At 37.0% G+C, this 27,969-nt stretch overlaps 3 protein-coding genes across 5 annotated transcripts in view; 2 read left to right on the forward strand and 1 right to left on the reverse strand.

Annotated features, from left to right (window-relative positions):
- The first annotated feature begins 1,165 nt into the window (after nt 1-1,165).
- Nucleotides 1,166-12,819, forward strand: LOC143706653 (basic immunoglobulin-like variable motif-containing protein). The gene is made up of 10 exons (XM_077198842.1): nt 1,166-1,242; nt 1,922-2,474; nt 3,330-3,459; nt 3,530-3,625; nt 6,011-6,115; nt 8,745-8,839; nt 9,073-9,205; nt 10,647-10,730; nt 10,811-10,907; nt 11,002-12,819. Exons 2-10 carry the CDS (start codon nt 2,003-2,005, stop codon nt 11,293-11,295), a joined length of 1,506 nt encoding a protein of 501 aa, XP_077054957.1. The 5' UTR covers nt 1,166-1,242; nt 1,922-2,002; the 3' UTR covers nt 11,296-12,819.
- LOC143706656 (betaine-homocysteine S-methyltransferase) lies at nt 12,771-19,337 on the reverse strand. The gene is made up of 8 exons (XM_077198845.1): nt 18,990-19,337; nt 18,850-18,917; nt 17,730-17,902; nt 17,540-17,646; nt 17,296-17,457; nt 13,925-14,130; nt 13,025-13,098; nt 12,771-12,944 (listed from the first exon to the last, which is right to left on the reverse strand). Exons 1-8 carry the CDS (start codon nt 19,059-19,061, stop codon nt 12,877-12,879), a joined length of 930 nt encoding a protein of 309 aa, XP_077054960.1. The 5' UTR covers nt 19,062-19,337; the 3' UTR covers nt 12,771-12,876.
- Nucleotides 19,282-27,969, forward strand: part of nme7 (NME/NM23 family member 7) — a 39,983-nt gene continuing 31,295 nt past the window's right edge. Inside the window, exons 1-4 of one of the 3 annotated variants that reach the window (XM_077198839.1) lie at nt 19,282-19,628; nt 23,986-24,087; nt 24,173-24,339; nt 27,155-27,265. In XM_077198839.1, the coding sequence (XP_077054954.1) occupies nt 19,626-19,628; nt 23,986-24,087; nt 24,173-24,339; nt 27,155-27,265 (383 nt within the window). In that variant the 5' untranslated portion in view covers nt 19,282-19,625. Of the gene's footprint in view, nt 19,629-22,473; nt 22,595-23,808; nt 23,888-23,985; nt 24,088-24,172; nt 24,340-27,154; nt 27,266-27,969 lie in introns of those variants that run through there. The other 2 variants (XM_077198840.1, XM_077198841.1) reach the window with 2 other exon arrangements.

Here is a 27,969-nt window from a genome sequence, read left to right on the forward strand (position 1 = left end):
AGTGCCTGTAGTTGAAGAACCACCCTATTACACAATGATTTACAGAAAGCTTATGTCAATGTCTTACTTTAAGTAGAAATCTTTTCTAACAATATAAATCTTTACTAACACGTTTTATCAATTTAACACATCCGTGCTGAATATAAGTATTAATTTATTTCAAAACTTTTGAATTTTAGATAAATGCTGTTCATTTTTTTCCTTTTTATTCATCAAAGAATCCTGAAAAAAGTATCACAGGTTATAAAAAGAATATCAAGCAGCATAACTGTTTCCAACATTGATAATAACTACGTATCAAATCAGCATATTATAATGATTTCTGAAGGATGACACTGAAGGCTGAAGTAATGCCTGATGAAAATTCAGATTTACATCACAAAAATACATTTTAAATCATTTTTAAAGTATATTCAAATATACAACCATTATCTTAAAATTGTAATATTTCACAATATTACAGTATTTTCTGTAGTTTTGATCAAATAAATCCAGGCTTGATGAGCATAAGAGGCTTATTTCAAAAACATTAAGTATTGCTAACAACTCAGCTAATGTGAGCCTTTTTTTAAATCAACACTGTCCAAAAATGGTCGAGATACAGTTAATTTTTAATAATAATAATAATAATAGTAAAATTGGAGTAGAAAATACATAGTAAAAAAAAAGCTTTGAGGTGTCATGATGCTTCAAGAATCAAGTTTTGATCAAGTAACTTTCTGCAGGTTAAATCTTAAACTACAAAATACGTATTCTAAAAGCATATGCGTTTAACAGAGAACATATTTTCAATAAACTGTTTCACATGGAACCATGCTTTAGTGTTTAGGCACACTTCATAAACTCGCTTTGTTTTATTCTTGCTGCTCACCTTCCCCGGTCTTTGCACCTCCTTCAGTTCAGTTCACTGACAGGTAGTTCAGTCACTTTCAAGACAACCACGCTCTACTTCTCCTAAAAGAACAACGGGGGTGGGGGCTATCTTTACGACTATCTTCATTTACAAAACTAATCTGCCATAACATTGCATGTTTCATAAGAGCATTCTTAAAAATGTATTTAATAAAACGGTACACCGTTATGTAGACCGTTTAAATCCAATAAAGGAAATATTTACAATTTCAATGTCGTACAACACCCCTGTCTTTGAGATTGGTAGAGCCCGTTAAAACACAGCTAGGCAGTCAAACAGAGAGCTCGCGCAGAGCAGTATACATCAATTATTCCTGCAGAATTGGCAAGGTATGTGTTTATTATTATTATTATTTTAACTTAAGGTTAAGTAAATAATAATAATAAATATTTGCGCTATGAACCCACATTCATGCAAGGGTTAAATTATTTCGAAGAGCCCATTTGTGCTACATTGATGGTGTTTAGCTACTATTCAGATATCTCTATTATTTATATGGTGTTCTCGATGGTTTAAACTTACATTGCAGCGATTTATCTTACAATCTATTCCTGAAATTATGCCTGCCGAACATCATCGATAAATAATGACCTAAAACGATGGTAGTGTTGTTGACGATGATTATGATGTAACGTTAGGTCGAATTCAACCGTGTGGTAACGTTACCATTAATCTAACGTTATAGAAGATTAAACGTCGTTTAAAGCTGTTGTCAGTTTCATAATTTCAATTAATAGCAATCTCTGGCTTAGTGTAGGGACTATAATCATGGTGATGGAGACAGTGTCACACCACACCTTATTTCACTAAAAATCCACCAAGTTTTTGTTTACATAATATTAGTGTTTTTTTATATTATTTGTCTGTGTGTGTATTTTTTGACTATATATATATATATATATATATATATATATATATATATATATAGTCAAAAAAAATATATATATATATATTTTTTTTTTTTACTATTATTATTATTGCACTTTATGTCTTATTTCTTAATTGTAGTCAGTGGATGAGATTCTTTCTTTGAGCTCTCTTCTGGGACCAAGCCGTATTCTCCTAACCGTCATCCCAGTTCTCTGTTCAATGCCTAACACTGTGGAAAGTGAAGGTGCCAACGGATCTAGAACTGATCAAGAGACCCCATCACGGGCCCTGGGCAGAGAGGATGAGCGTGAGCGCAGCTTCCTGAGCCCGTTGACGAGTGATGCGCTCCGGGTGCGACGGGCCTCCAGCGCAGAACTCCAGCTTCCTTGGACCTGCCCTGTAACACACTCCCGAGAGAAGTTCTACACCGTCTGCTCGGACTATGCTCTGCTCAACCGAGCCCGACCCATCATCACATCTGAAGATGCACCACCAACCAATCCAGGCACTGGGATATCATTAGTCAAGACTAACACTGCAACCCCCTCCCAGTGTCACTCAGGGGGAATGAGTGTGTCTTTAGATGGGAACTGTGATATGGAGGTTATGTCATCCAGCAACAAGCCTGTGTTGGCCTGGGAGATTGACACCTCTGATTTTGATGTGGTTTTAACCCGGAAAACCAGAACAAGTATGAGTCAATCTAAAATGATCACAGACATCTACATGCTGTTGACCAGGGGTTTTCAAACTTTTCCAATTATTTTCCAATCATTTTGGAAACATTAGATTGAGTTGTTTTTATGATATAACATTTAATATTTTTCTAACAATATAAATGGGTCTTAATACATGAAAATATAAAGCTTCCTATATATTTCAGGATAGGGCATTATCATGTTTTGGGAATTTTTGCTGTAGGCTACAGATCACCTTGAAGAATCCTTGCTTATTATGAAAATAATTTTATTATCAGTAAACTAATAGTGAAAAGTAACAAAAATATATCAGGGTCATTTTTATTCCACAAGCTGTTGAGAAAAATATGCCAGGAAAATGAGCTAATTGACCATCTGCTGTGATTTATGTAACATCAGTGATGACTTCACCGTCACAGGTGACTCTGTCACGTGGATTTCACCTAACTAATTTGTAATTATTCCCAGATTCAGCGTTTATAGAAAGAATGTATGGATGTGTGCCATCACTTAGTGCCTGATCAAACAGAGTCTAGAAATAGTTAGACTGGAATTACTGATCTGAGGAATCTTTGTTGAGGCAAAGTACACAGGGCTGATTCAAAATGATAATCATGCTCTCTACAAATGTTTAATGAAGCTTAACATTGAGTTAACTTTATCCAACTTTTAACTCCAGCTAAGCCATTATTCACTGCATTTTAAGGGTCTTTTATATATTCCAGTGAAACAAATTCTTCTACTTGATAAGTGAGTGTAAATTTGAACCAGAATGAGTATAATATATATATTAATATATAATATATTACCTAAAATGTTTTTAATGGATTAAGTGTGTTTTTCCTCAGGTAATTTAAAGAAATTCAACTCTAAGAAAATGAAATCGTCTGACAGGCTCAGCAGAAACCTGCAAGATCTCCCACCACAAGCCTCTCTGGAGGAGATCAAACAGAGAAAAGTCTTGGACCTCCGTAGATGGTAATACACTAATGAATGACAAATGAGGCTCAAAAAGTGCACGTTTAACCACTCCTCTCTGATGTTTAAGGTACAGCATCAGCAGACCCCAGTATAAAACATCGTGTGGAATCTCTTCACTTGTCTCTTGTTGGAACTTTCTCTACAGTACTCTAGGAGCAGGCAGGTGTGTTCCTTGCTGAAATTTATCAACAGCTAGCTAATTTCATATTGTAAATGATATAATTTTTGGATCGGCCTCTGCTGATTTAATGCACGAGACTTGGCACACTGTTCAAAAATATACCAAGAATATGTATTTTTAGGAGCAAAAACAGCATATTCACTTGATCTATTTTAAGATTTCTAATCTGGGGCCGGTTTCACAAAGATAGACTTCGACTATGGCTTAGATATAGTAGATAGTCAGACTTCAGATAGACATCTAAATCAGACCATTGCACAAAGCACTTAAAGGGATGGTTCACCCAAAAATGAAAATTCTGTCAGTATTTACTCACCCTCATGTTGTTCCAACCCTGTAAGACCTTCGTTCATCTTCGGAACACGAATTAAGATATTTTTTATGAAATCTGAGAGCTGGATCACTCCTCCATTCTAGTCCATAGGTTTCTTCAGGGATTGAAACTTGCCAGCCCCGAAAAGATATTAAAGACATCGTTAAAATAGTCCAAGTGACTACAGTCATGGGGGCAGTCATGGCCTAATGGTAACAGAGTTGGACTGGTGACCCAAAGGTTGCTGGTTCGATTCCAGTACCGGCAGGAATATGAATGAGGTGTCCATGAGCACCTAACCCCCAATCGCTCCCCGGGCGCCACCCAAGGCTGCCCGCTGCTCCGGGTGTGTGTATCCACGTTTGCAGTGTGTGTGTATTCACTACTCACAACTCTGCTCCTAATGTGTGTGCACTTACTTGGATGGGTTAAATGCAGAGGTCAAATTCCAAGTTTGGGTTACCATACTTGGCCATCACGTGTCACTTTCACTTTCTTTCAGTGGCTCTATTTTTATCAAGTTTATCAAGCGGCGAGAATACTTTTTGTGCGCAAAAACAAACAAAAATAACGACTTTATTTAAACTATTCATTTCTTTCTCTATGGGCCTCTAGTCAGTTAACTTAGTGTGATTGCGTAGAGCTACGTCACACGTAGGCTCACTATTGGCCGACGCTGGTCATGTGTGTGATGCGTGTGACGTACAACAACAGGAGCTTACGCTATTATACTAGTGAACTGACTAGAGGCCCACAGAGAAGGAAATGAATAGTTGAAATAAAGTCGTTATTTTTTTTTTTTTTTTGCGCACAAAAAGTATTCTCGTCGTTTGATAAACTTAAGATTGAGCCACTGTAGTCACTTGGACTATTTAACGATGTCTTTAATAACTTTTCGGGGCTGGCAAGTTTCAATCCCTGAAGAAGCCTATGGAGGAGTGATCCAGCTCTCATATTTCATCAAAAATATCTTAATTCGTGTTCCGAAGATGAACGAAGGTCTTACGGGGTTGGAACAACATGAGGGTGAACTATCCCTTTAAGACTCTGACTGTATTAAGTAAGACTACACTGCAATGCATTCTGGGTAAAATAAGACACTTTTCAAAACAAAAAACATGGCGGATCGAGTAAGCGCATTCAACCGCTCAGTGCAGTTTACCCCAGAGGAAAATATGTGTTTGTTGGAGGAGTATAACAGTTACAAGGACATTTTACTTGGGAAATTAGGCGGAGAATGTAGTAACAAGAAGAAATGTTTAATTTGGAAAAAGTTTGCTACGACAGTTAACAGCGTTAATCCGACCGTTGAGCGGAGCTTTAAAGACGTACAGAAAAGATACAAAAACATGGTACAAGATGCCAAAAAAAGAAATATTTAAGAGGAAATATCCTAAAAACCCTTTCCCTTCTCATAGCTCTCTCCATAAGGTCGTCAGCAAACGACAAATTATGAGCCATTTTCCATTTTCTTTTGGCTGTTTGTAATTTAACTGATTGTTACTGCTGGTTGCCAAGGTAACATAGAGTCTTAAGCCCAATTTATACTTCTGCGTCGAACTTACGCCGTAGCTACGTCGTAGGCTGTGCGTAGCACGCGTACCCTTCGGCGTACCCTGACGTGCACCTCTCCAAAAAATGCGTCAATAACAACGCGTCAATTCTACGCGGACGCAAGCGCTGTGATTGGTCTGCTCAAACCGCTCCCTTGGGTTTCACATACTCCCTCTGCGTGCGTCAACACGGACAACGACGCAGAAGTATAAATTAAAACCAAAGCGTAGTCTACGGCGTAGAGGCTCCGGCGTAGGTCTGACGCAGAAGTATAAATTGGGCTTTAGACCTAAGTTAGCCTGGGCGTAAGGTGTCTAATTCTTTTGGTCTAAATTAAGTCAGACTTTATTTTTGTGAAACAGTCTAACTTGCATTAGACTAGTCTATGAGCAAATTTTAGACTTGTCTAACACTATAGACCGGTCTAAAATAGCTTTGTGAAACCGGCCCCTGGTCTGGTAGAAATTGCAAAGAGTAACCTTTAGGATTGATTTGTTCAGTCTCCCACCTATTTCTCAAGAAGAAGCCCTGAATATACTTGGTTTCCAGCCTCCGTTTGAAGATATCAAGTTTGGACCGTTCACAGGCAATGCCACTCTGATGCGGTATGTTTACTGTAGGTTTTGCATTTTAACAGTTTCTCAAAATGTGTTAACATACATTAAAACATTCAATACCATTAAAAAGTTTGGGGTCTGTAAAAAAAGTCTCTTGTGCTCACCAAAGTTACATTTATTTGATTTAAATGGAGTTATAACAGCAATATTGTGAAATATTACATTATCATTACTTCTGTCAAAAGTGTCACATGATCCTTCAGATATCATTCTTATATGTTAATTTGATGCTTAAATACTTTTCTTATTATTATTATTATTATATTATTATCAGTGTTGAAAACATACTCGGTTACTATTGTAACCTTGGTTCCCTGAGATAATGGGAACGAGTATGGGGAGAAAATAAACTTTTCTCTGAATGTTGAAGCCTTATTGAATAACGCAGTGAAACTGCATGAGCCTATTGGCTGAGCAGTGTAATCTGCGCAAACCAATGTGCGCAGCCCGCCAGAATGGGTGGAGCATCCGTCTAGAGATCAACTCGACTAAAGTGACGAACGCCTAGTCATGTAGCATAATAGCATGGCCAGCTACGCAATACGCATTCCCGTCACATTAGAAACCAAATACGTTTCCTTTCGATAGGGTTCACTTGTATTGCAAAGGGTAACTAATCCAATCACGCCGTGCTGTGATTGCAGAACAAAAATCGTTCAATGGCCCCAGTCTAAGACACTTGAATGTAAGGGTCTAGAGGGCAGTAGGGCTAAGCAAGGGCAAGGTATTTGCCCGACTAGAAAAAGGGGCTCAGACCATGAGATGGAGTCTCCAGGGGGATAGTAATGGGCTGAGCTCACTCTGAGTTCAAACCCAGCTAAACAGAGAGGACTCGGACTTGTAGTGCAGGAACGTCCAAGTTGTAAAACCTGGCAAGGTGGACGGTTTTGCTCCTATAGTGTGTGGTATGATGTGAAGACAAGACACCACACACAAACAGATTTTCATCCAGAGTCTCGACTGTGTCCATATCCATTCCACTTGCTGCGCCATGACTGTGGTTGTTATGCTTCCGACTTCTGTGAGGTTGCTTTCTGATTGGGTATCGTTTCGTTCCACCTGACAACCAACATTTACATTTACATTTATTCATTTAGCTGACGCTTTTATCCAAAGCGACTTACAATTGCTATATATGTCAGAGGTCGCACGCCTCTGGAGCAACTAGGGGTTAAGTGTCTTGCTCAGGGACACATTGGTGTCTCACAGTGGATTCGAACCCGGGTCTCTCACACCAAAGGTGTCTTATCCACTGCGCCATCACCACCACTGCGCCATCAACATAGTACGTGCACGTTTGTCCTCAGGGATATCCCCACACATCAGGATTTCTGATTGTAAATATTCAACATTTTTCGCAATCGGGGCGGCTCCGACGTTCTTCCGAGCAGGTTCTGTCACTCTTAACAGACATCACACCATAGGAAATCTGATAAGATTATCTGTAGATCCATGAAGATAATTGGGACTTTACTTAGGATTGTCGGAAGGGGAGATATCAGCCCGAATATCTTGTGGTGTGGCCCCAGCATTAGGGCCCTAACGGGGCAGAGTAAGTGTAATTCACGCTAGTCTTAGTAGCACCTTGGGCACATAGCCGTGTCTTGGTTTGAGGACGACTTTGCAGTCAATAGGCCCAATGGTGAGATGCACTCAAGGCAAGATGCACTCACTGCGTCTGTCCTCCCTGATTCGTTTGATGCATTTGGGCCGAGTCGAGAACTGCTCCCAGGAAAGCGATTTGCTGGCTGGGAGACAGTGAGCTCTTGGCTAAGTTGATCCTGAGTCCCAGGCATTCCCAATGGCTGAGGAGCAAGGATCTGTGACTCGGGCTCCGACTGGGCTAAAACGAGCAAGTCGTTGAGGTAATTCAGGAGGATGCGTGCTCCCTTCTGTCTCAGAGGGGAGAGGGCTGCATCCATGCATTTTATGATATTGCGTGGTGCCAGAGACCGTCCGCAATCTGGATATGAAAGTAGGCATCTTTCAGATCCACTGAGGAAAAACTATCCCATGGACACACCTTTGTTAGAGGATTTGCTTCAATGTTAACATCTTAAACGGGGGTTTCATAAGGGCGCGGTTCAGATGCCTGAGATCCATGATGGGCCTGAAGCCGCCATCCTTCTTGGGGATGAGGAAGTAGCGCCGTAAAAGCCTGACTCGCTGTTGGCTGGTTGAACTGTTTTTTGCTGCACACCGATTGGTTTGTGCTGGTCCGCTGCATTGCCATAGGTTTGTGCAGATTACACTGCTCAGCCAATAGGCTCGTTCAGATTCCTGCACTGCTTTGGCTTGTGCAGTTTCACTGCGTTATTCAGTAAGGCTTCAAGATTCAGAGAAAAAGGAGTTTACCCAATTTCGCGTCTAGCAACGCAAAACGAGTGAACTGTATCAATAAGGAACATTTGTGCTGCTTTTTTGGAAACGGTGATAAATTTGTTCAGGTTTCTTTGATAAATTGAAAGTTCAAAATATATATATTTTTAACAATGTAAAAGTCTTTGTCACGTTTGATCAATTTAATTGCATCCTTGATGAATAAAAGTATTAATTTCTTAAAAATATATATAGTACTGACCCCAAACTTTGATTTGTTTTTTTTATATTGGTGCAGATGGTTCAGACAAATCAACGATAATTTTCGTGTCCGGGGATGCTCTTATATTCTGTACAAACCTCATGGGAAGCACAAGACAGCAGGAGAGACAGGTGTGTGAATTCTGAATCATTTTCCATAAGAACAGAGGCTGCAACAGCGTATTGTTCTACAAATACTCTTTTGATCTAGTTTGACAGCAGACAGTAGTTCAAATGTAATATGTGATATTTCCTTAATCTTATGTTTAGGTTTAGATATAGACAGTTTATCTATTATAAAAGAATATTATTCTGTCATAAAAATACTTGAGTAGCATATTATAGAGCATGTTTTTTCCCTCTAGCTGAGGGGGCGCTGCTGAAGCTGACGCAGGGACTCAAAGATGAATCCATGGCCTACATTTACCACTGTCAGAATCACTACTTCTGCCCTGTGGGCTATGAAGCTACACCACTAAAAGCAGCCAAAGCATACAGGTACAACATACAGCAACTTTGATTTTCATTTTATTCTCAGTCCTATTTTTCCCCTTTTTTTGTTCTGGCTTTTACTTGCCACTCCAAATATATATATATATATATATATGTATATATATATATATATATATATATATATATATATATATATATTAGTATTGAACTTATGTGTGTCGGAAAATATGTAAATATGTTTTCAATTTGTTATATATACTCACTGTTTACATTTTTTGAATGCCAAATGTTTAGGGTTTTAAGTCAAACAATAATATTTACATTCTCTTTCAAATGTTTGGGTTCAGTAATTTTGGGGTTTTTTTTAAGTTACATTAAGTATCTCGAAAACGTATCAAAGTTTCACAAAAATATTTAGCAGCACAAGTGTTTTTAACATTGATAATTATAATAAATGTTTCTTGTGCACCAAATCAGAACTTTAGAATGATTTGTGAAAGGATCATATGACACTGTTAACTGGAGTAATAGATGCTGAAAATGTAGCTTTACCATCACAGGAATAAAAAGTTGTTTTAAATTTTCTACTAGTACAGTTTTGTAATATTTTACAATATTACTTTTTTAAAACTGTATTTTGATCAAATAAATGAACGCTTGGTCAGCATTAGAGACTTCTTTCAAAAACATTAAAAAGTCTTACGACCCCAAACTTTTGAACGGTAGCGTACAAGATCAACGATTGTAAGATTTATACTGCCCTTATGTGCTGTCGGAAATTTCCTAGTTCCCATTTCTGAAGTTGTGATTATGAGCTTGTTGCACTCAAGTGTTTTGTTGTTGGGAAGAACAGGGATCATAGAGGACACCAGGTTTATTCTTCCTATTTATTAGGAAAATCTTATTAAAGCCAAACTGATATTTAACGTCCCATTCCTTGATAATTATATAAGCATTCACTGCTCAATCTAGATAGTAAGCTTGCTGACAATTCTGGAATTTCAGTCAAATGCAGGCTATTTTCGCTCTGTATAAAACATTTATGCTTAAAATGGTTATTCATATTTGTAAATATGTACTACTTTAATGACAAGACAAGGTGATGTAGCTGTTGTGTAAAAAAACTAGTAAAGAATAGCAGTCACAGCAGTAATCGCTCTTCCCTCCGCCATGTTTGAAGTTTATGGCATGCCCAACTCGGGTATCAAAATGATCCCCAAGCTTCCCGGTGGTAAATACGAGTTGAGGGCGTTCATGTCTGATTTTTAAATAGGAAACTCATATTTGCGATAATTCTGAAAGCATGTGAAGGCAGCATTAGTGACTGTCCACCAAAAGTAAAAAAAATATCTCACTGACCCTGGGCCCATTCTTATTATTGAGCACTGGTATTACAATATGAAGTGTCATGAAAGTGTTACAATATCCTTTTCTTCTGATTAAGAAAGAAAGCTCATTTCTTTATTTATTTATTTATTTTTTACAGGGGGTCACTGCCGCTTAATGAGATTGAACACTGGATTCTCATTGGCGAACCAAGCAGGAAACACCCTGCAATCCACTGTAAAAAGTATGGTTCATTTTATGGAATTGTAGTACTTGGTCAAATTATAAATATGACGTACACATTCTAACCTAATTTTTAATCAGATGGGCAGATATTGTGACGGATCTGAATACTCAGAACCCAGAATACTTGGACATTCGTCATACAGAGAGAGGCATTCAGTATCGCAAAACCAAAAAGGTAAGCGAGCTGAGTATGTGGTGATGGTACTTATACAATAATTTGGACATTAGAATTGTTTCACACATTTGTTATTTCAATAATATTTTTATAGGTTGGAGGCAATCTGCATTGCATTATGGCCTTCCAGAGAGTGAACTGGCAAAAGTTGGGACCATGGGCACTGAATCTAGAAAATCTGAGGCATGATCTCCACCATCAAGCTTCAGAACACAGAGGTCAAGCTGCGACAGAGGACGATTCTGAGGAGCGAGCAGTGAAACGTCTGGGTAGGTCCCTCAGTACGGGGAACAAGTCCGACAATGCCTGGAAGCATTTGTCCAACACAGCAGAGTACAGGCACAGAGGCTCTCCAGACAGTGACCTGGATGAAGACATAACTGACTAAGTCTGAAGTCTTCAACCCTCCTCCTGTAGAGCCAATTGGGTTTCGACAGTTTAAAACAAGAATATTTATCTCTCCAGGTTGTTAGCAACAGTAAAAGGTTAGATATGATAGATGCGGTTGCAAGCCAAATGGTGTTGCTTAGTAGGTATGGCTCTTAACCATAAGAATGCTGGTTTGATGCCCATAAGGAAGGAACGATAACCTCTCATTGGGGAGGTTCTTGTAATGCTACCATTCTACAGCAATGTGAATCAAATTTCACAGGCCTTGGTAATGTGGAAGTGATATGTGAAGGCTAAGTATGGTAACCCATACTCAGAATTTGTCCTCTGCATTTATGCCATTCAAGTTAGTGGACACACATTAGTTGTAGTGAGTAGATAACACACACACACACACACACACATCAGGAGCAGTGGGCAGCCATTTTTGCTATGGCGCCCGGGGAGCGATTGAGTAGGTATCCTGGCGGTATTAAGAATCGAACCCACAACTTTTGGGTTACCAATCTGACTCTCAGACCATTAGGCCACAACTGCCCTTTTGTGGGATTAAACATAATACTTAATGGCTTTCCAAGAAGAGGTGAAGTCACTTCTGATGCTGCTTTGCTAAACATGTTGTGAATAAATGAATCATTAAATAAATTGTACGGTCACATTTACCATTGTGTAGCTAATTTTTGCGTGCAAAATCCATACAATCAGGAATTTTGCGTGAGGGCTAAAGATTTCCCCATGCAGTTTTCACAATGGGTTCAAATTGGTCACATGGAATGACTTCTGTGTGAGCTGTAGACAATGGGCCTTTTTTGCCTGCGAAACTCTGAAGAACAGAGGTCAAGATGCGACAGAGGACAGCGATAAAATGGTTTAACTTGGTCATGAGGATTTAATGACCAACAGAAAGCTGCTTGGTTTCAAAGCGACATCACAGTGCGAGTAAAGCGACATACATTGCTAAACTTTTTTGTCTGCAAAATTTTGCAGAAATTTCTGACTGCATGCACATGAAACATGCTTGTGTACCAAGAGCATTTAGTGAATATTCGATTTTCTGATCAATATCATCATTCCATTTCAGTTATATGCTATTTGGTGGATATGCTACTGATGCTAGATAATTGGAGGACGATATGGACAGAATGCTCCGAACATTACATAGAAGACTGTTCTTTATGAAGACTACACAAAATGGTTTTATTAGTGTAAGTCTAAAAAAATACAAACTAAGTTATCATGAAGATATCAGACTGTTTAATAATGTGTCAGTGGATCAGATTCAGGCTATAGTGAAGTGACAGTCCATTAAAATGGCGCTATCTTATAGTAAATACTAACTTGAAGGATTACAATCACTTTCTTTGTGCAACGCTGTGAGCTAAGATTGCATGATTGCTTCATGTTATGTGCATTGTGATTGTGTTCTTTAACACAGCGACATCTAATGTATGATGTTCAATGTCTAGTCATCTAGTGTTGGTATTATTTTTATTTACAAATAAAAGATTTATACACCTTCTTACACATCAGTGCATTATTTCATAGGTAACTAGATGTGAACGGTGTCATATTTCATGAGTCATTGCTTTACATGTAGCTGTTGCTTCAGTGCAGTTATATCAGCAGGACCAACACGGCAGCAGCCACCTGTTAACAGAAATCTTGGTGAGTCAGCGCAACAGTGAAAAAACAAGTCTTAGTACTAACTGGTGCAACTCGATACCAACCAATCCACAAAGCCCCTTGTTCTTTCCAGTCGAGACTTAATTTGGCAAATGATGTCTGTTTTTCCGTTATCCATCTGAAATAGATTCAGAACAGCCTTACACAATGAAACAACTTGTGTCAGATACGATCTAAGTAAATAAATTCAGGGTTCCCATACCTTTTGACCAATCAATTTCTATGACTTTTGCAGTCATTGTTTTAAATTTTGTGATTACATTTAAAATGTATTTAATTACACGGTTCAAAAGTTTGGGGTTGGTAAGAATGTTTAATGTTTTTGAAAGAAGTCTCTTATGCTCAACCAAGGCAGCATTTATTTGAACAAAATACAGGACAAACAATAATAATGTGAAATATGATCAATTAAAATAATTTTTCTGTTTTAATATTTTAAAATGTAATTTATTTCAGTCATGGCAAAACTAAATTTTCAGCATCAATTACTCCAGTCTTCAGTGTCACGATCCTTTAGAAATAATTCTAATATGCTGATCTGGTGCACAAGAAACATTGTTTATTATCAATGTTGAAAACAGTCGTGCTGCTTAATATTTTTGTGGAAACAGTGATATATTTGATATTTGAGCAATAGAAAATAACAGCATTTATTTTAAATAGACTTTACTGTCACATTGGATCCGTTAAATGCATCCTTACTAAATAAAAATATTAATTTCTTATAACAAGTTACATAAAGATTACATTCACAAAGAGCGAATATATTAAATGGAATCAAATATTAATGTCCATGTCTTTTTCATGTCTGGAAAGATCATTTTAAGATTCCATTTTTAATAAAATTTCCATTCAAAATGTTAAATCTTTCACGAATGTTGGAAACCTGTCAATTTAATTAAATAAATGAAAAGTTAAATGAAAAAAATATTGATTTATCTCACCCGGTCTTGGGGTCCCATCTCTCTCCACTGTTAGGATAGACCACCCAGCTCACATCTCCTTTCTTTTGTGACTTGGCTGACTCTAGAAGAGGTTTCACCAAAGGAGCGGGACAACAGTTCACCCCCACAGCAACCAGCTGTGTGGACCTACAGGCCACCTGAACCGCCTCAGAAAAGCTCCTCCCGCTTGAAATATTATGAATGTCCTGAAACACATTAATTGAGCATCAGTGTCAGTTCTGGCAGGCCAAGTAGTCAAGATGCTGCTAACGCTATTGGCCAACAACACGGTCTCATCAGCGATATGCTCAGCTGTTCATCTCCCCTCGCTGCTAATGACTACGCTCAAATCAGGGCGCCTTATTTAAACAGATTCAGTTCGCTCTTAACTGCTTGCTGCTCACTCTCTGCAACCCACCACCTCCCCAGCTCCTCCTTGTCGTGTATAACGTGGCATTTGCTATTCTGTCATCGTTGCTGCTCTGTTCATATGGGGGAATAGTTTTGCTCTCCCAGTGCTAAACTGTGAGCGTTCCCTAATGCTGCTGCTGTCCTCTGACTCTCTGCTATTTCATGGTGCTCATGAAAGGTCAGAGGACTCCCTGAACAGAGCCATACCGGCAAATTTTAATTATCAACTGAATCTCAATTTATTCAATACAAATTTCCTAATCAATTCTATTGTCTTGTGGTTAGGGTATCTGGTTAAATCATGGGTCGTTCATCTGAACACATATGAATGCACATTCCTTCTGAAATCACAAATCGTTTAGCCTCTGAACTCATGGGGGCAAATTAAACAATAGGCTCCGGCCAGTCTGCAATAGGCGATTCGGGTGACAATTTTAGGGCACCCAGAGGTTTACCAGACAACAAGACACCGAGCTTCACAGAGATGTGTTATCACCCAAATACCCCCCGCCCACCCCTCTGGCAAGGAAGAACTCAGGATGAAGATAGACACACACACACGAAACTTTCATTAACTTCATCATATAAAGACTTTACCGAAATTTATTTGATATGTTGTTATGTTCGTCTGATTGCCCAGGTCCTATGAAGGTATCTGGGAAGTGTATAGTAGTTGTAGCGTCTGGACCAATCAAACACACACAGAGTGTTGGTTTTGCCTAGTGAATATCCTGTTACAATAGATAAGGATTTTTACGACCTCTAATAGGGAATTCCTGAGAGATGTGACACTCGCTTAATTCTCCTGAGGAGGAGAAATAAACCCTGTTAATCATATATATATATATAAAACCACTTGAGAAATGTATAAACAAGTATCTAATTTTTACATCTCATGATTTTCCTTCGGATGTTGTTTTGGCCTTTGTTTTCTTGTCAACTCTAATGGGTTAATGTTTTAGACTTTGCATACAAATATGCAAACCATATTTGGTCTCTATGAATTCCAATCTTCGTTCCCCATTTGTTAATTTACATTACATTTTGTTAACTTTGTGACATTTATTATAAGAATCGAAGATTCTTTCTCTTAAAACACCCAATGAAATTGCAGATTCAAATGTGCTGTCTGAACACAAAGAGTCATAAAATCTCCCTCCAAAGGGACCACTTCGGATTGGCTCACATACCCCAAGAGGGTGTGACATCTTCACCCCTTTTAAATGACAGATAGAGATCAGTCTCTCTCTCTTAACTTCTCTCTTTGCATCAAGTAACTGCTCCGCGTGATCCCCCCTCCGGGGATCTTTTCTTTTGTTTGTTTGTTTCTTTAAGTTTTTATTTTCCATTTTCGAATTCTCCTTGATGTTGATTTCTTGTGGTCTCTCAGAGGGTTTTTTCCAGGTGAATTTTGCAGAACTGTGATCCTTACGGATCTCTCTCTCTCTCTTTATTGATTCATTCTCTTTCATTGTGTCGTTGTCATTATTGTGTTTGTAAATACATTTATTGTTTGTTATAACCGGTATACGTAACTTTGCCTTTATTAAATGCATTATATTGATTTATTGATTCCGTCTTTTCGCACATACAAGTCCCTTTAATGTTACGATCCAGCTACGAGCTTTACAAATTTATTGATAGCCTACTTAAAGAATCGTTATAGAAAAGGAAGGCTGTTCCTTCTGGCCAGAGAAATAGCTTCTCCTACTGAAAGTCTATAAAGTAGGATAATTTTGTGAGGTTTGATTGAGATCGAATGATCAGGTTTTTGCTGGACAAAAAGATGATTCGGTCACAAATTAATCCCCTTAAAGATTATCCCGACGATCGATCCATGATAGGCATAATTGATATATTAAATATTTAATTATAATCCGTTTTGATTAAGTATTGATATACAATTGAGCTAATTTTAACCTGTCTGTGAAATATAGTCTACATATGCAATTAATTATAATCCTTTGTGGTTAATTGCCTAAGTACATATATGAATGCAGATGCAGGGAAATATTATCCCTTTTTGGGAGATTTAACATGTATGATTACCTGGGTAAAACCCGTATGAATGATTATTAATTGAAAAATTACTAATTTTGAATACATAACCCCAAAGCCTGACCCAGGTTTCGTTACATGTGTGTTCTTGACTTAAATGGCCCTGACAGAATTGCATTAAACAAGTATTTCCAATAAAAATTTTATATTCTTATATTCAGAATAATACGGTAAGTTTCGCTGCTAGAGGTTGCTTATTAAAAACGACAACAAAGATGTAGCTTAATGACACCATGAATGAGCGTGGAATCATGGGAGTTGTTGTCCTCACCTCCACAGCCAATGGGAAGCAATCCGAAGGAACTCAGGGAGACATAGGTTTCATGGATTGAGCTAATGTATTAAAGATCTATTAACGTGAGTGTGGTATGAAACAGGGCGGACCGAGAGCCAATTAAAGTTATGTTTAATGTTAACCTTCCTCCCTGAACTTGAACATTGTTACAGTTACGTTTGATCACTTAAATTCACATTATTTAATTTCATTCTAATGAAACAGCCACAAGTGCTGAATTACTACTCATACAGGTCACTTTATTTGAGGAATTAATACTGTGGGGTAACGTAGCACTGTTTTACTTGGTCAAAACAATCATACTAAAAATACATTTGAGTGTGTTGAACGTTCTGTTATAATGTTACCCTGTGTTTACTCTGTGGCAAGTATGAGACACTTCTTGCACACTGCAGTAAGCTAGATCGATATTAGAATATCATATATTAATAAAAGCTGGATGATTTGTGTCATAGTATGCCTTTAATAGCAATGTCTAGAACACTCTTACTTGTTTTAATCACATAAATGGTTGCAAGTGTGTTATAATTGCAATTTATCATTGCATATCATAATATATGTGCGTTATTTGTAATGCAAGGAAAACTTATCCATTAATATCAGTCACCTTAGAAGAGAAGGAAAGCCAGGCTTTAATTTCGGGAAATTCTTTGAGTACTTCCACCAGAGCCTCCGCCTCTTTGAGACCTGGAATGGTCTCCATGGCAACAAGATCAGCTCCAGCTTTTACTAAGCACTGAATCTGTGGGCGATGCCAGTCTTTCAACTCCTAAGACAAAAGAGAAAACATGCACTTGATATTCTTGTGAGGAGGCAGCTTGGGTGGACAAAGAGCTTTATCTTTCCTTTACCTCCAATGTCATCTTGTCCTCATAGGCCCCTGTGTACTCTGACCCATCATGTAGAAAGGCCCCATATGGACCCACTGAGCCTGCAACCAAAGGCTCTCTTCTGTTTTCTTGGGGATATATTCATTTTAGATTTTGTGTAGCAGAAACTTGATCAAATTAATGATTTAGCAGAAGTTAGACTTGCACACACCTGATTTGGGTGAGTGAGACATGAACTCACGCACTGTCTCTTTTGCCAGTTGAACCCCTGAAATCATCATCTGCTGCGCTTCCTCAGGCCGGAGACCAAGATATTTCACGAATCCCTCAATGGTGGCCTGATATGTGGCTGTTGTTATGACATCAGAACCGCTTTGAAGAAATCTATTTAAAAATTCAGCCATTCATCAAGTATTAAATAATTCTTGTCATAGAATAATGGAATGCAGAAATACCAAATGACTGAAAGATTAATAAATTATGGTGTAAGATGTTTTTGAAAGAAGTCTATTATGCTCAACAAGGCTGCATTTATTTAATAAAAAACAGTAATGTTGTGAAATAGTATTACAACTTAAAATAGCTATTTTCTAATTAAATATTTCCAAATGTATTTTATTCATGTGATGGCAAAGCTGAATTTCCAGCATCATTACTCATACATTTTCCTTCAGAAATCATTTTAATATGCTTATTATTATCAATGTTAAAAACAACTGTGCTGCTTAATATTTTTTGTTGAAACTGGTAATTTTAAGGTTTATTTTATGAATTGAAAGTTCAAAATAACAGCTTCTTTAATAATTAATGACCCCAAAACCCAAAAGTTGTTGTTTATATTGTTACAAAATATTTCTATTTAAAAAAAATTTTAATCAAAGAATCCAGAAAAATTATCAAAGGTTATAAAAAAATTATAAAGCAGCACAACTGTTTCCAATATTGTTAATAAATCAGCATATTAGAATGATTTCTGAAGGATCATGTGACACTGTAGACTGAAGTAATGGCTGATAAAAATTCAGCTTTGCATCACAGAAATAAGTTGTATTTTAAAGTATATTAAAATAGAAAACCATTATTTTAAATTGTAATAATATTTCACAATATTACTGGGTTTTTTTTCCTGTATTTTGAGCAAATAAATGCAGGCTTGGTGAGCATAAGATACTTCATTCTATTCTATTCTATAATAAAAATGACAAAAAAACATGCATGTATAATAAATATATAGTAATTATAAACAAAATATTTGTTACATTATACAATGTTTCACACTTCGTGCACTGCATGACCACCCAGGTACAGAACATAAAGAAGCCTGTAATTACCTGTAATGTACGTCCTTAATGGCCTGTGGGTTTGTATGCAGAAGTCTTGCACTCCACAGTGGATCTCCCTGCAAACACAATATATACGAGTAAACTTGTGATTAGTGACAATGAGTCTGTGTAATAGTATTAGTACCTACCTGTAATTGGAACCCACTTGCTTCAAGTTCTGTTGCAAGACCCCCATCTAAAATGAGTAGACTGGGATCCATTTTAACTGCTGTGGTTAGTGGAAATTACTCAAACTATAAACCTCACCAATTAAAAAAAAAAACTTTTGAAATTACAAAAGACCTTTGTCTTATATTGTGAAAGGTTTGCAACATTTTAAGCTAAACCCAATTTTAAAAGCGTGTTAAATTGTGGCCAATTGCTTAACAATTCTGTCAAAAAGCTCCTTATAATAGCGAAACTAGTGTCAAAGTCCACACCATAACAAACAAACCCATGTGCTGGTGTCAATTGGCGGTAAAAGGTCAGAAAGGACTACTTCCGGGTTACGGTAGACAATCGTTCAAGCAAACTATTCGTTCCTACGCGTCTGTATATTCACCTTTAAATATTGAAGTCAGTCGAATGTTTAAACACTACGGAATATAGTTACGAGTTTTTTATATATTTAACTATTTTATTTGGCGGTAGTGTTAGGCGTTTGATGTTGTTGCTATGGTGATGGGACTTAACGTAACAGCGAGCGAGGATAAAGCAAGACAATCAACCGTCTGTTAAACAACAATCAACAAACCCTATCTTTCCTTTAATAAATTAATTCAGAGATGGTAAGTGGGAGAATATATTTTCCAGTCTTAAAATGTTCGTAATGAAGGACTGAATCATAGACTAAAAAAAAAAACTGAACTCGTGATCGTGAATCATGAATATTTGTTATTGTTTTTTTTTTTTAACTATGTTTATTTTTTTCCACTGAAAGAAATACAAGTCACATAATCCACTGAGACGTGTTGTGTTCACTAAATATAAAATATAGCATGTAACCTCTCGTCTAAACTGTAATCTGGTCTGTTATAGAGCGATTCATGAAGTTCGAGCAAGTGAAAGTTGACACTAGCATCTTGGCTATTTAAATCCCAGTTAAATGAAGACACTTCATAATCAGTTAGAAAACAAAACAGTGTTATAACTGCAAAATTTGTAAAATCACATAATGTGATCAAAAAACATAATTTGTTTTTTTTTTCTCCGTTTTAATGGTCTCATTTGATGTGCCACTAGATGTCAGTATGCCTGCATAAGGAAAGTTGAAATTTAGTTGAAATTACAGACCAAGTTCAATCAAAAGCTCTAATGTCAGTGGAATAATATGCTTTTTTAGTGTCATTTGCACAACAATTTAAACTTTGTTATTCTCTGGGTAACAGGATACTTTGACCATCATTTTTCTAGCTCTGTTGTACTCCTACGCTATGTTTATTTTCCAATTCGTATTCTGTCTGCTTAAGTAGTGTACATTGATCCATCTCCATGCAGACAGCATGAAATGTTTGCAATGATAGCATAGGGCAACAGCAGGTGTCTGAGAAAGTCTCAGCTTCCAAGAAGGGCTCTGAGAGGAAAGCCCTATTCTTCATAGTGTTAGAAGTGGCAAATAAGCCCAGCTAAATCTAGTTCAATCTGGCCAGGATCATTAACCAGGAGAAAAGGGATTGTGTTGTGCTGGAATGTACATTTAGATCCCCATGTCCCCTGAACATGCTTTCATTCCTGCTGTAAACACTCACATACAAAAAAAAATTAGGTTTTTATGACACTTTCCTTTAAGAAAAACAGATAAGGTGCACTTTGTGGTGCTAAAATGAGTGGAAAAGCCCTCCATCTTTCTTATTAGACAATACAGATGTCCTCAGGTAACTTTGAGCCAGGCAGAATGTGGATATATAATATCTCTCATTTTGCACAAATCTGTAGGGGGTGACTACCTGCCGAATCTTCCCCACTTAGATTGGTGAAATGCCATAACTCCTCAGTAGACTTGATTATGAAAATGTAGGCTAGTGTTTTATTACAAGAGCTGTTTTTGTCGTATTGTCAAAGCACTGCAAAAACTGATTTTATTGCTCAGTTCTTTTGTCTCATTTTCCGGTACAACAATATGAAACTTTCTTAAGTCATATAGCCTATCTGTCAGTGGGGTGAAAAAAGTAACCTTAACTTCGTAAAACCTGACATATGAACAGTTTATTGAACCTTTAGAAAAATGCACATATCACTCTATATCTCCCTATAATGCGTCTTAGTAAGATGATATTCAAATGCTTAGTTTTATGATCAAAGCTCTGCAGTTTTTATTGTGAAAGGCAGAACATGTAATGCAATTAAATACATTGAGAGATGTACAAATCTATCATATTTGATACTCACATTTTAATATGATTTAGCTAAAATGATGTATGGATAATCAAGTAGTAAACCTTAAGTTGCTTCAGTCCAGTCTTTATCTTAAAATATTACTAACAATATAAAAGTTATTATGTTTACTTTATAAAAAATCAGTGCAAAAAGAAAAAAGTATCATGACCTGAAGGGGACGTTTTTAGAATTACTAAAAAGCCTTTTACTAGCTAAAGAGTGCAGCAGGCATGCAGTAGATTGTGTACAACAAGTTTTTCAGGAAAGTTTTGATCATGATGTTAATTTAGAGGCCTTAGTTAGAAATGTGTGTATATGATACAGGAGACTTTTCACAGGTTATTTCAAAGGAAAAACAAAATTATTGTACTTACTCCATTGACATATTTTTATAAGTCATTTTCCAATTTTCCATTGTTAGATATTAGTAATGGAACACAAGATACAATTACAAATCAAAAACTATTTTGTGTAAATTGTTTAATGTTTAGTGCTGCCAAAAAATAGATTTTAGCTTCCCATTTATATTTACATCTTGTTGACTTGTACAAGGCCTCAGACACAAGGTGATAACTACTGGTGTCAGCGCAGACAACATGAGTACTTTTAGCTTCAGCCCAAAACTTCACTCTAGATATCATAAAATGACTCTAAATAGAGTCTGGAGATGTGTGTTATGGCTTTTCAGACCTGTGCCTCAGTGTATTTTTGTACAAGAAGGCTGTTCATTGTCAGTATCATCTCTGTCACAGCTGACTGAGAGGCAAAAATAGCTCTACTTTGGGGAAGAGGCCCTGTTAGGTTTAAGATGGATCGCACAATTATGTTAAAGGGATTCTCATTGAGTGTAAGGAATGATGAATAAGATAATGTTGCAGATGCACTTATGATTTGTTGTTAAATTAGATAATGTGATGCCATGTTAGCCCTCAGTATTGACATGTTGCCTTGCTTCTATGAATTATCGAGCATGTGGCATGAAGGATGGATGGCATAGTGCCTAGAAATGCAACATCAAATTACTGCCATTCTAATATACACTGAAGATGATTATTTATCTGCCAGTTATTATGTCAGTTATTATGAATATTAATAACTATTTTGAGTTATTGTTGTTGTAGGCCTAATCTCATGTGCATGACTTTTGATGTCCACTGATCAACAGAAAATTAGCAGATATTTTTTCATCACTATGCAGCTTGTGCCCCTCTATCACATGTGCCTGTTCTATTAAGTTCACCCACAAGGTGGCGCTCTGCATGGGAAAGAGATCACACCAACATGCTAGCTCTCCATGTTTTGTTCAAGGGCACCTCTGAGTTGGTATCAAGGTGAAATCGGCTACTTAATAGTGGAATAACAGTAAACCTGTGATTTTGTAAGTCTAATCTATTTTAATAACATCTATAATTTGTTTTCAATTGCTATATAAAATACTCATGAAATAATATTTTTTTTCATGAGAGTGGCAAAGTCCTAAAGGGCCCTATTTTGGAAAACTTTAATATATTTCCTTATTTATTTATTTATTTATTTATTTATTTATTTATTTATTTATTTATTTATTTATTAATGGTTGCATGCATTGTCTGGTTGTTAGTAAATATATGTTTTATGTTACTTTAGTTTATATTCAAAGCATTATTTTTGCGTCTACCAGTTCTCAGTATTTACAAACCGTTACCTAACCGTCATACTGTGTGTGTGTGTGTGTGTGTGTGTGTGTGTGTGTGTGTGTGTGTGTGTGTGTGTGTGTGTGTGTGTGTGTGTGTGTGTGAGAGAGATAATGTTGTGGTGTCTAAATTCACATATTTATAGGTGCAACCCTAATTTGCAAAATGATGCACTATTCTATGCCATTTTGCTGTATAAATAGTACTTATATAGTACTGATTATAGAGTAGTATTTGTATATAGTATAGTAGTGTGTTTACACTAAAAATTCCAACAATAACAAGTGCACTTTTTTTTTTATTTTATTTTATTTTTTCTCAGACATGGCTGGATACAACAAAATCTCCATTAATTATTCCATTAATATGGAAGAGAGTTTTTATTGCTTATTATCACTTTGTGTCGGGATAGGACATTGAATCAAGGTTTTGGGATTTTTTTGTTTATTATCATTTTATATTATTCTTAAGTTTTGTTTTGCAAACACGGCTGGATAAAACAAAATCTCAATGAATTAATTATATTAATATGAAAGAGCTTTTATTGATTGTCACTTTATCGCTTTGAGTTTGGCTGTTTTTTTGTTTTTTGAATTAATTTTGGTAGTATTGCGATTATAATGGGCCGTTCTAAAAATTCTTGGAACATAAATTTTCCTCAGGCTCCATGAGTAAAATCTATATAGCATAAATGCCCCTTCTCATCACAGGGCCCACGACAACATTTTTGGGTTGTGCCCTCCAATGACGACATGTGGATTTATAATATATTAGCGATCATATGGATAATTAGTTTCTATATTTGTGCAGCCCTAATGTTTGCGCAAGTGTGTAGTGCATGTTTTTAGGAGCAGTAGTTCCAGCTGCTGGATTATGGCTCCCCATTTGCAGCAACGCTCCCCAGGGGATCATAGGACTGGTTCAAAGTTTGAACCTCTGACTCAGCATGTTAACAGGCCCAGCTGCCCGTCTCTATTGAGGGTCAGAGCGCGGCTGTTGTGACTCCCTGTCCTAGCAAGAGGGTCAGATCATTGACATTCCCCTGCCGGGCCTGGCTTGACTGTGTGTTTTGTTGTGTCTGTTGTGTTATGCACAGGAGGAACGCTTTGCCTTTCTGGCTGAGTGGTTGGACCCCAGCGCTTCTCTGCTGCGACGATACCAGCTGCTCTACTACCCTAAAGATGGCTCCGTGGAGATGGTGCGTTCCTATACTCGGATTTCAGCGCCTGGCTTTCAGCTATGCTTGAGCTCTGTCCCTTCACATGTATGTTTCTCTTATACAGTTTGATATGAAGAATCAGCGCACCTTCCTACGGAGGACCAAGTTTGATGAGCTTCATCCAGAGGATCTGTTTGTTGGCAACCGAGTAAACGTCTTTTCACGTCAGCTGAACCTCATAGGTTATGGGGATCAGTACACAGCCAACAAACTGGGCAGTAAGAAGGAGAGGTACTATATTCTTGAACACCTGCTGAGGCAAGACCTGTCTTATTAATCACAAAAAGACAGCCTTAAGGCCCGTTCACACCAAGGACAATAACTATAAAGATAACTATATTAGCGTCCACACCCGCGGACGATATGGTTCTGTTTATTCATTGGGCTTGCTTGTCTTTCACTTTAAATGCTTAAGCTCATTACTGCAGGATGGATTCTGATTGGCTGTCAGTGTGTTTTTTATCATTCATCAGCTGGATAAAATCATTCTGAAAGTGATCCCAACGAAATTGTCTCTCTGTGCCGTTATCGTTATATCCTTGGTGTAAACGGGCCTTTAAAGGGATACAAAAAATATGAAAACTATTTACACACCCTCGTGTCTTTCCAAACCTGTATGACACAATACATATTGTTTCAAAGCAGCTTTACAGAATATTTTTCATTTTTTCAATTAGGAAATATTTTGTTATCAACTAGAGATGAGCATGTCAAAGTAATGTCCATATACAGCTGTAAGATAATACATGTTATGTGATTAGTTAATGTAATTTACAACACCAGTTCCAGAAAAGTTGGGACATTTTGTAAAATGTACTGAAATGTGTGCTGTGGTCGGATGAGTCCACCTTTCAGCTTGTTTTGGGGGAAAACGGCATTGAGTTCTCAGTCCCAAAGACGAAAAGGACTTCCAGACTTTCATCAGCAACAGGTGCAAGAGCAAACGTCTGTCATGGTATGGGGGTGCATCAGTAAAACCAGCATGGGTGACTTTTATGTGTGTAAAGGTGCCATTGATATGGATGCGTATATTGGGATTGTACAGAGACATATACTGCCGTCAAGATGACATCTTTCCTGGCAAGCAAGACAATGCCAGGCCTCATTCTGCACGTGCTAAAACACCATAGAGTGGATGTGTTTGACTGACTGCCTGGAGTCCAGATCTCCAGATCTGTTTCTTGTTGAAAATGTATGACTCATCATGAAAAGGAGAAGCAGACAACGATGACCACAGACTGTTGAGCAGCTGAATTGTATCAGGCAAGATTGGGCAAAAATTCCACTTGCAAAACTTCAAAAATTAGTATTCTCAATTTTCAAATCATTAAAAAGTGTAATTGAAAGGAAAGGTGATGTGACTCAGGGGTAAACATGCCTCTGTCCCAACTTTTTTGGAATGTGTTGCAGCCATCATTAAAAATGGTCAGTTAAAGAGAATGAACAAATCACAGATTATTGATTTTATTGCTATTTACAAAACGTCACAAGTTTTCTGGAAATTGAGCTGTAGTTAAACAGACACAATGAACGTGTTAGGCAGCGATTACAACTTGTGCTCCCAATATTATATAAGGATATTATATAACAGCTTTGTATATCGATCCAAAGTTGGCAAGTTTCTTCTGCGGAACACAAAAGAAGATATTTTGGGAATCATTGCGTTCTATTATTGGGACAATAGAAAACAGTGAGACGTTTCTCAAAATATTTTCTTTTATGTTCCACAGAAAATCATACAGGTTTGGATTGTACTAATCCCTTAAAAAAGGAAAGGTTCACACCAAATAAATTAAATTATTTTAAAATTAAAATGATGTTAAAATAAAGATGCTACATTTTGTCATTTTTCACTGATAATCTTCCCCTCCACTAAGCTGTTAACCATTGCATTCATTAATCATTGAGTTACTCACTCATTGAGTTGAACTGGACCGAATCAGTCCGATTCATGAATACTGAAAGTCATATAGGCTTGGAACGGCATGGAGGGGAATACATTTTTGGACTATTCCTTTATATCAGATCGTCTCAAGACATTTTAATCATCCTCTTCATTTAGGGTGATGAATAGCTTATTGTATGTCTCAAGAAAAAATCATTAACAGTTCTTTTTCTTTTGTTTTCTGTGGTGGCTCCTCCTCAAACACCTGCTAATGTAATTTTTAAATCATGTAGATGAGCTGCTGTGTCTCTTCCTATTAAAAATCACTGAACAATGATTACTACTCTAATGAATCAGCTCTTCCTGTTAAATCACTCACATTCACACTATTTCCCACTATGGTCTTTCTCTCCTGTGAGATTCATAGTGGTGTGCCATGAATATAAATTTGTGAAATATCACAGAGGGATAGACTCAAGGCAGTATATTATGCAATCTTCAAAGTAAACTTCAACAGACTCAATTGACTGCTGTTGTTTAGCCAGACCATCATATATAGTACTGTGACAGCAACTTTATCTAATGCTTAGGGTAAATTTTAAAAGATTCAAGATTTCCTTTTTAAAGAAATTATTTAAACTCTGTATCAAATTTTAACTAGATGTTATGATTCATTTGATGAAAACCTCAATTGATTTTTCAGTGACTCATTAATATTTATCAACCAGCCTTTAAGAAGTCTGAAAGCTGCAATTGTTGCTTTGAGATTGAAGATATTTGCTGTTTTACTTTCATTGTTTAAGCTCTTTAATCAAATATTAACAAGAGCTAAATGTTCATGGTGCTGAATAGCTGCAATATGAATGTGGTGTCTTTGTCTCAGATATGCCTATATGTGTAGCTGTGTTTAATTATTGTACTGGGCAAAAACACTGGTATCATTGCCTTGCATTTTATATATTTCTTAAAAACTTTCCTCTCAATAAATCTCCAAACATAGGCTGTGCTACAAAGTATTAAATTAGGGTTCCAAAATGTAATATATCCAGGCTGTTTCTACTTTGGTTCAATTATGGCACATATCTTACTTTCTGTTTTGCTTTCTACTTGGGTACAATATTTTTATACTATGGTAATATATCTGTTTTGTGTCTTCTTCAGGACTTTGGCTATGATTAAGCCAGACGCTGTCACTAAAATTGGCGACATTATTCAGATGATTTATGATGCCAACCTTATCGTCACCAAAGCCAAAATGACCAAGCTTACATTGTAAGTAATTTATGTTTAATTTATGTAGACTTTAAGAATGATGATATTGGCAGCAGTCCTTTAGCTAAATTTTACCCTACAAATAGGTCCAAAGAAAAGGATTCGTGCTCAAAGCAGTTTAAGACTAATTATTCTAATGAGGTGTTTCAGTTTTAAAGTAACCCAAGAGTGAATTCTGAGAAATGGTGATGGGTGGATTTGCCAAAGTCACATGTTCAGTTAAAAAGTATATCTCTGCAAAAAAAAATAATGCACTGCTTGCTCTATACATTAACCTGGCAAAGACATACACTTGTTCTTCTCTGAGCACCTGACTGTTTTTAGCATTGACAGATGAGGTCAAGAATGAAAGATACAATTTTTGCACACTCTGTGTTCTATATTCTGAAGCAATGTACTATGTAAGACTTGCAAAGAGCAGGGTATTTCATTAGTGGCTGCCTTTGCACAGTACCAGGAGTGGATTATATTCACAGCACAATGCAGTAATTATTAAATGAGGTTGTAAGAAGGGAGAGCGTAAGAAAAAAGGAACAGTGTTTAAAGCTGCTGGCATGATTTCTTTGGCCTGTTTTGTTAAGATCAGTTTATGATTTTAAAAGTGGTGGTAGTTTGGGCACTGTTAAAATAAAAGTTACAGGTCTGGGCTGCCAGCACAAAGACTGTGTGTTCAGTCACAGGGAGAAATGACCCAAGAACCGGGG

The sequence above is a fragment of the Siphateles boraxobius genome, unplaced genomic scaffold, assembly GCF_051911475.1.
Source record: "Siphateles boraxobius isolate OS27281-9 unplaced genomic scaffold, OSU_SipBor_1 41, whole genome shotgun sequence".
In the NCBI taxonomy this organism is placed as follows: domain Eukaryota; kingdom Metazoa; phylum Chordata; class Actinopteri; order Cypriniformes; family Leuciscidae; genus Siphateles; species Siphateles boraxobius.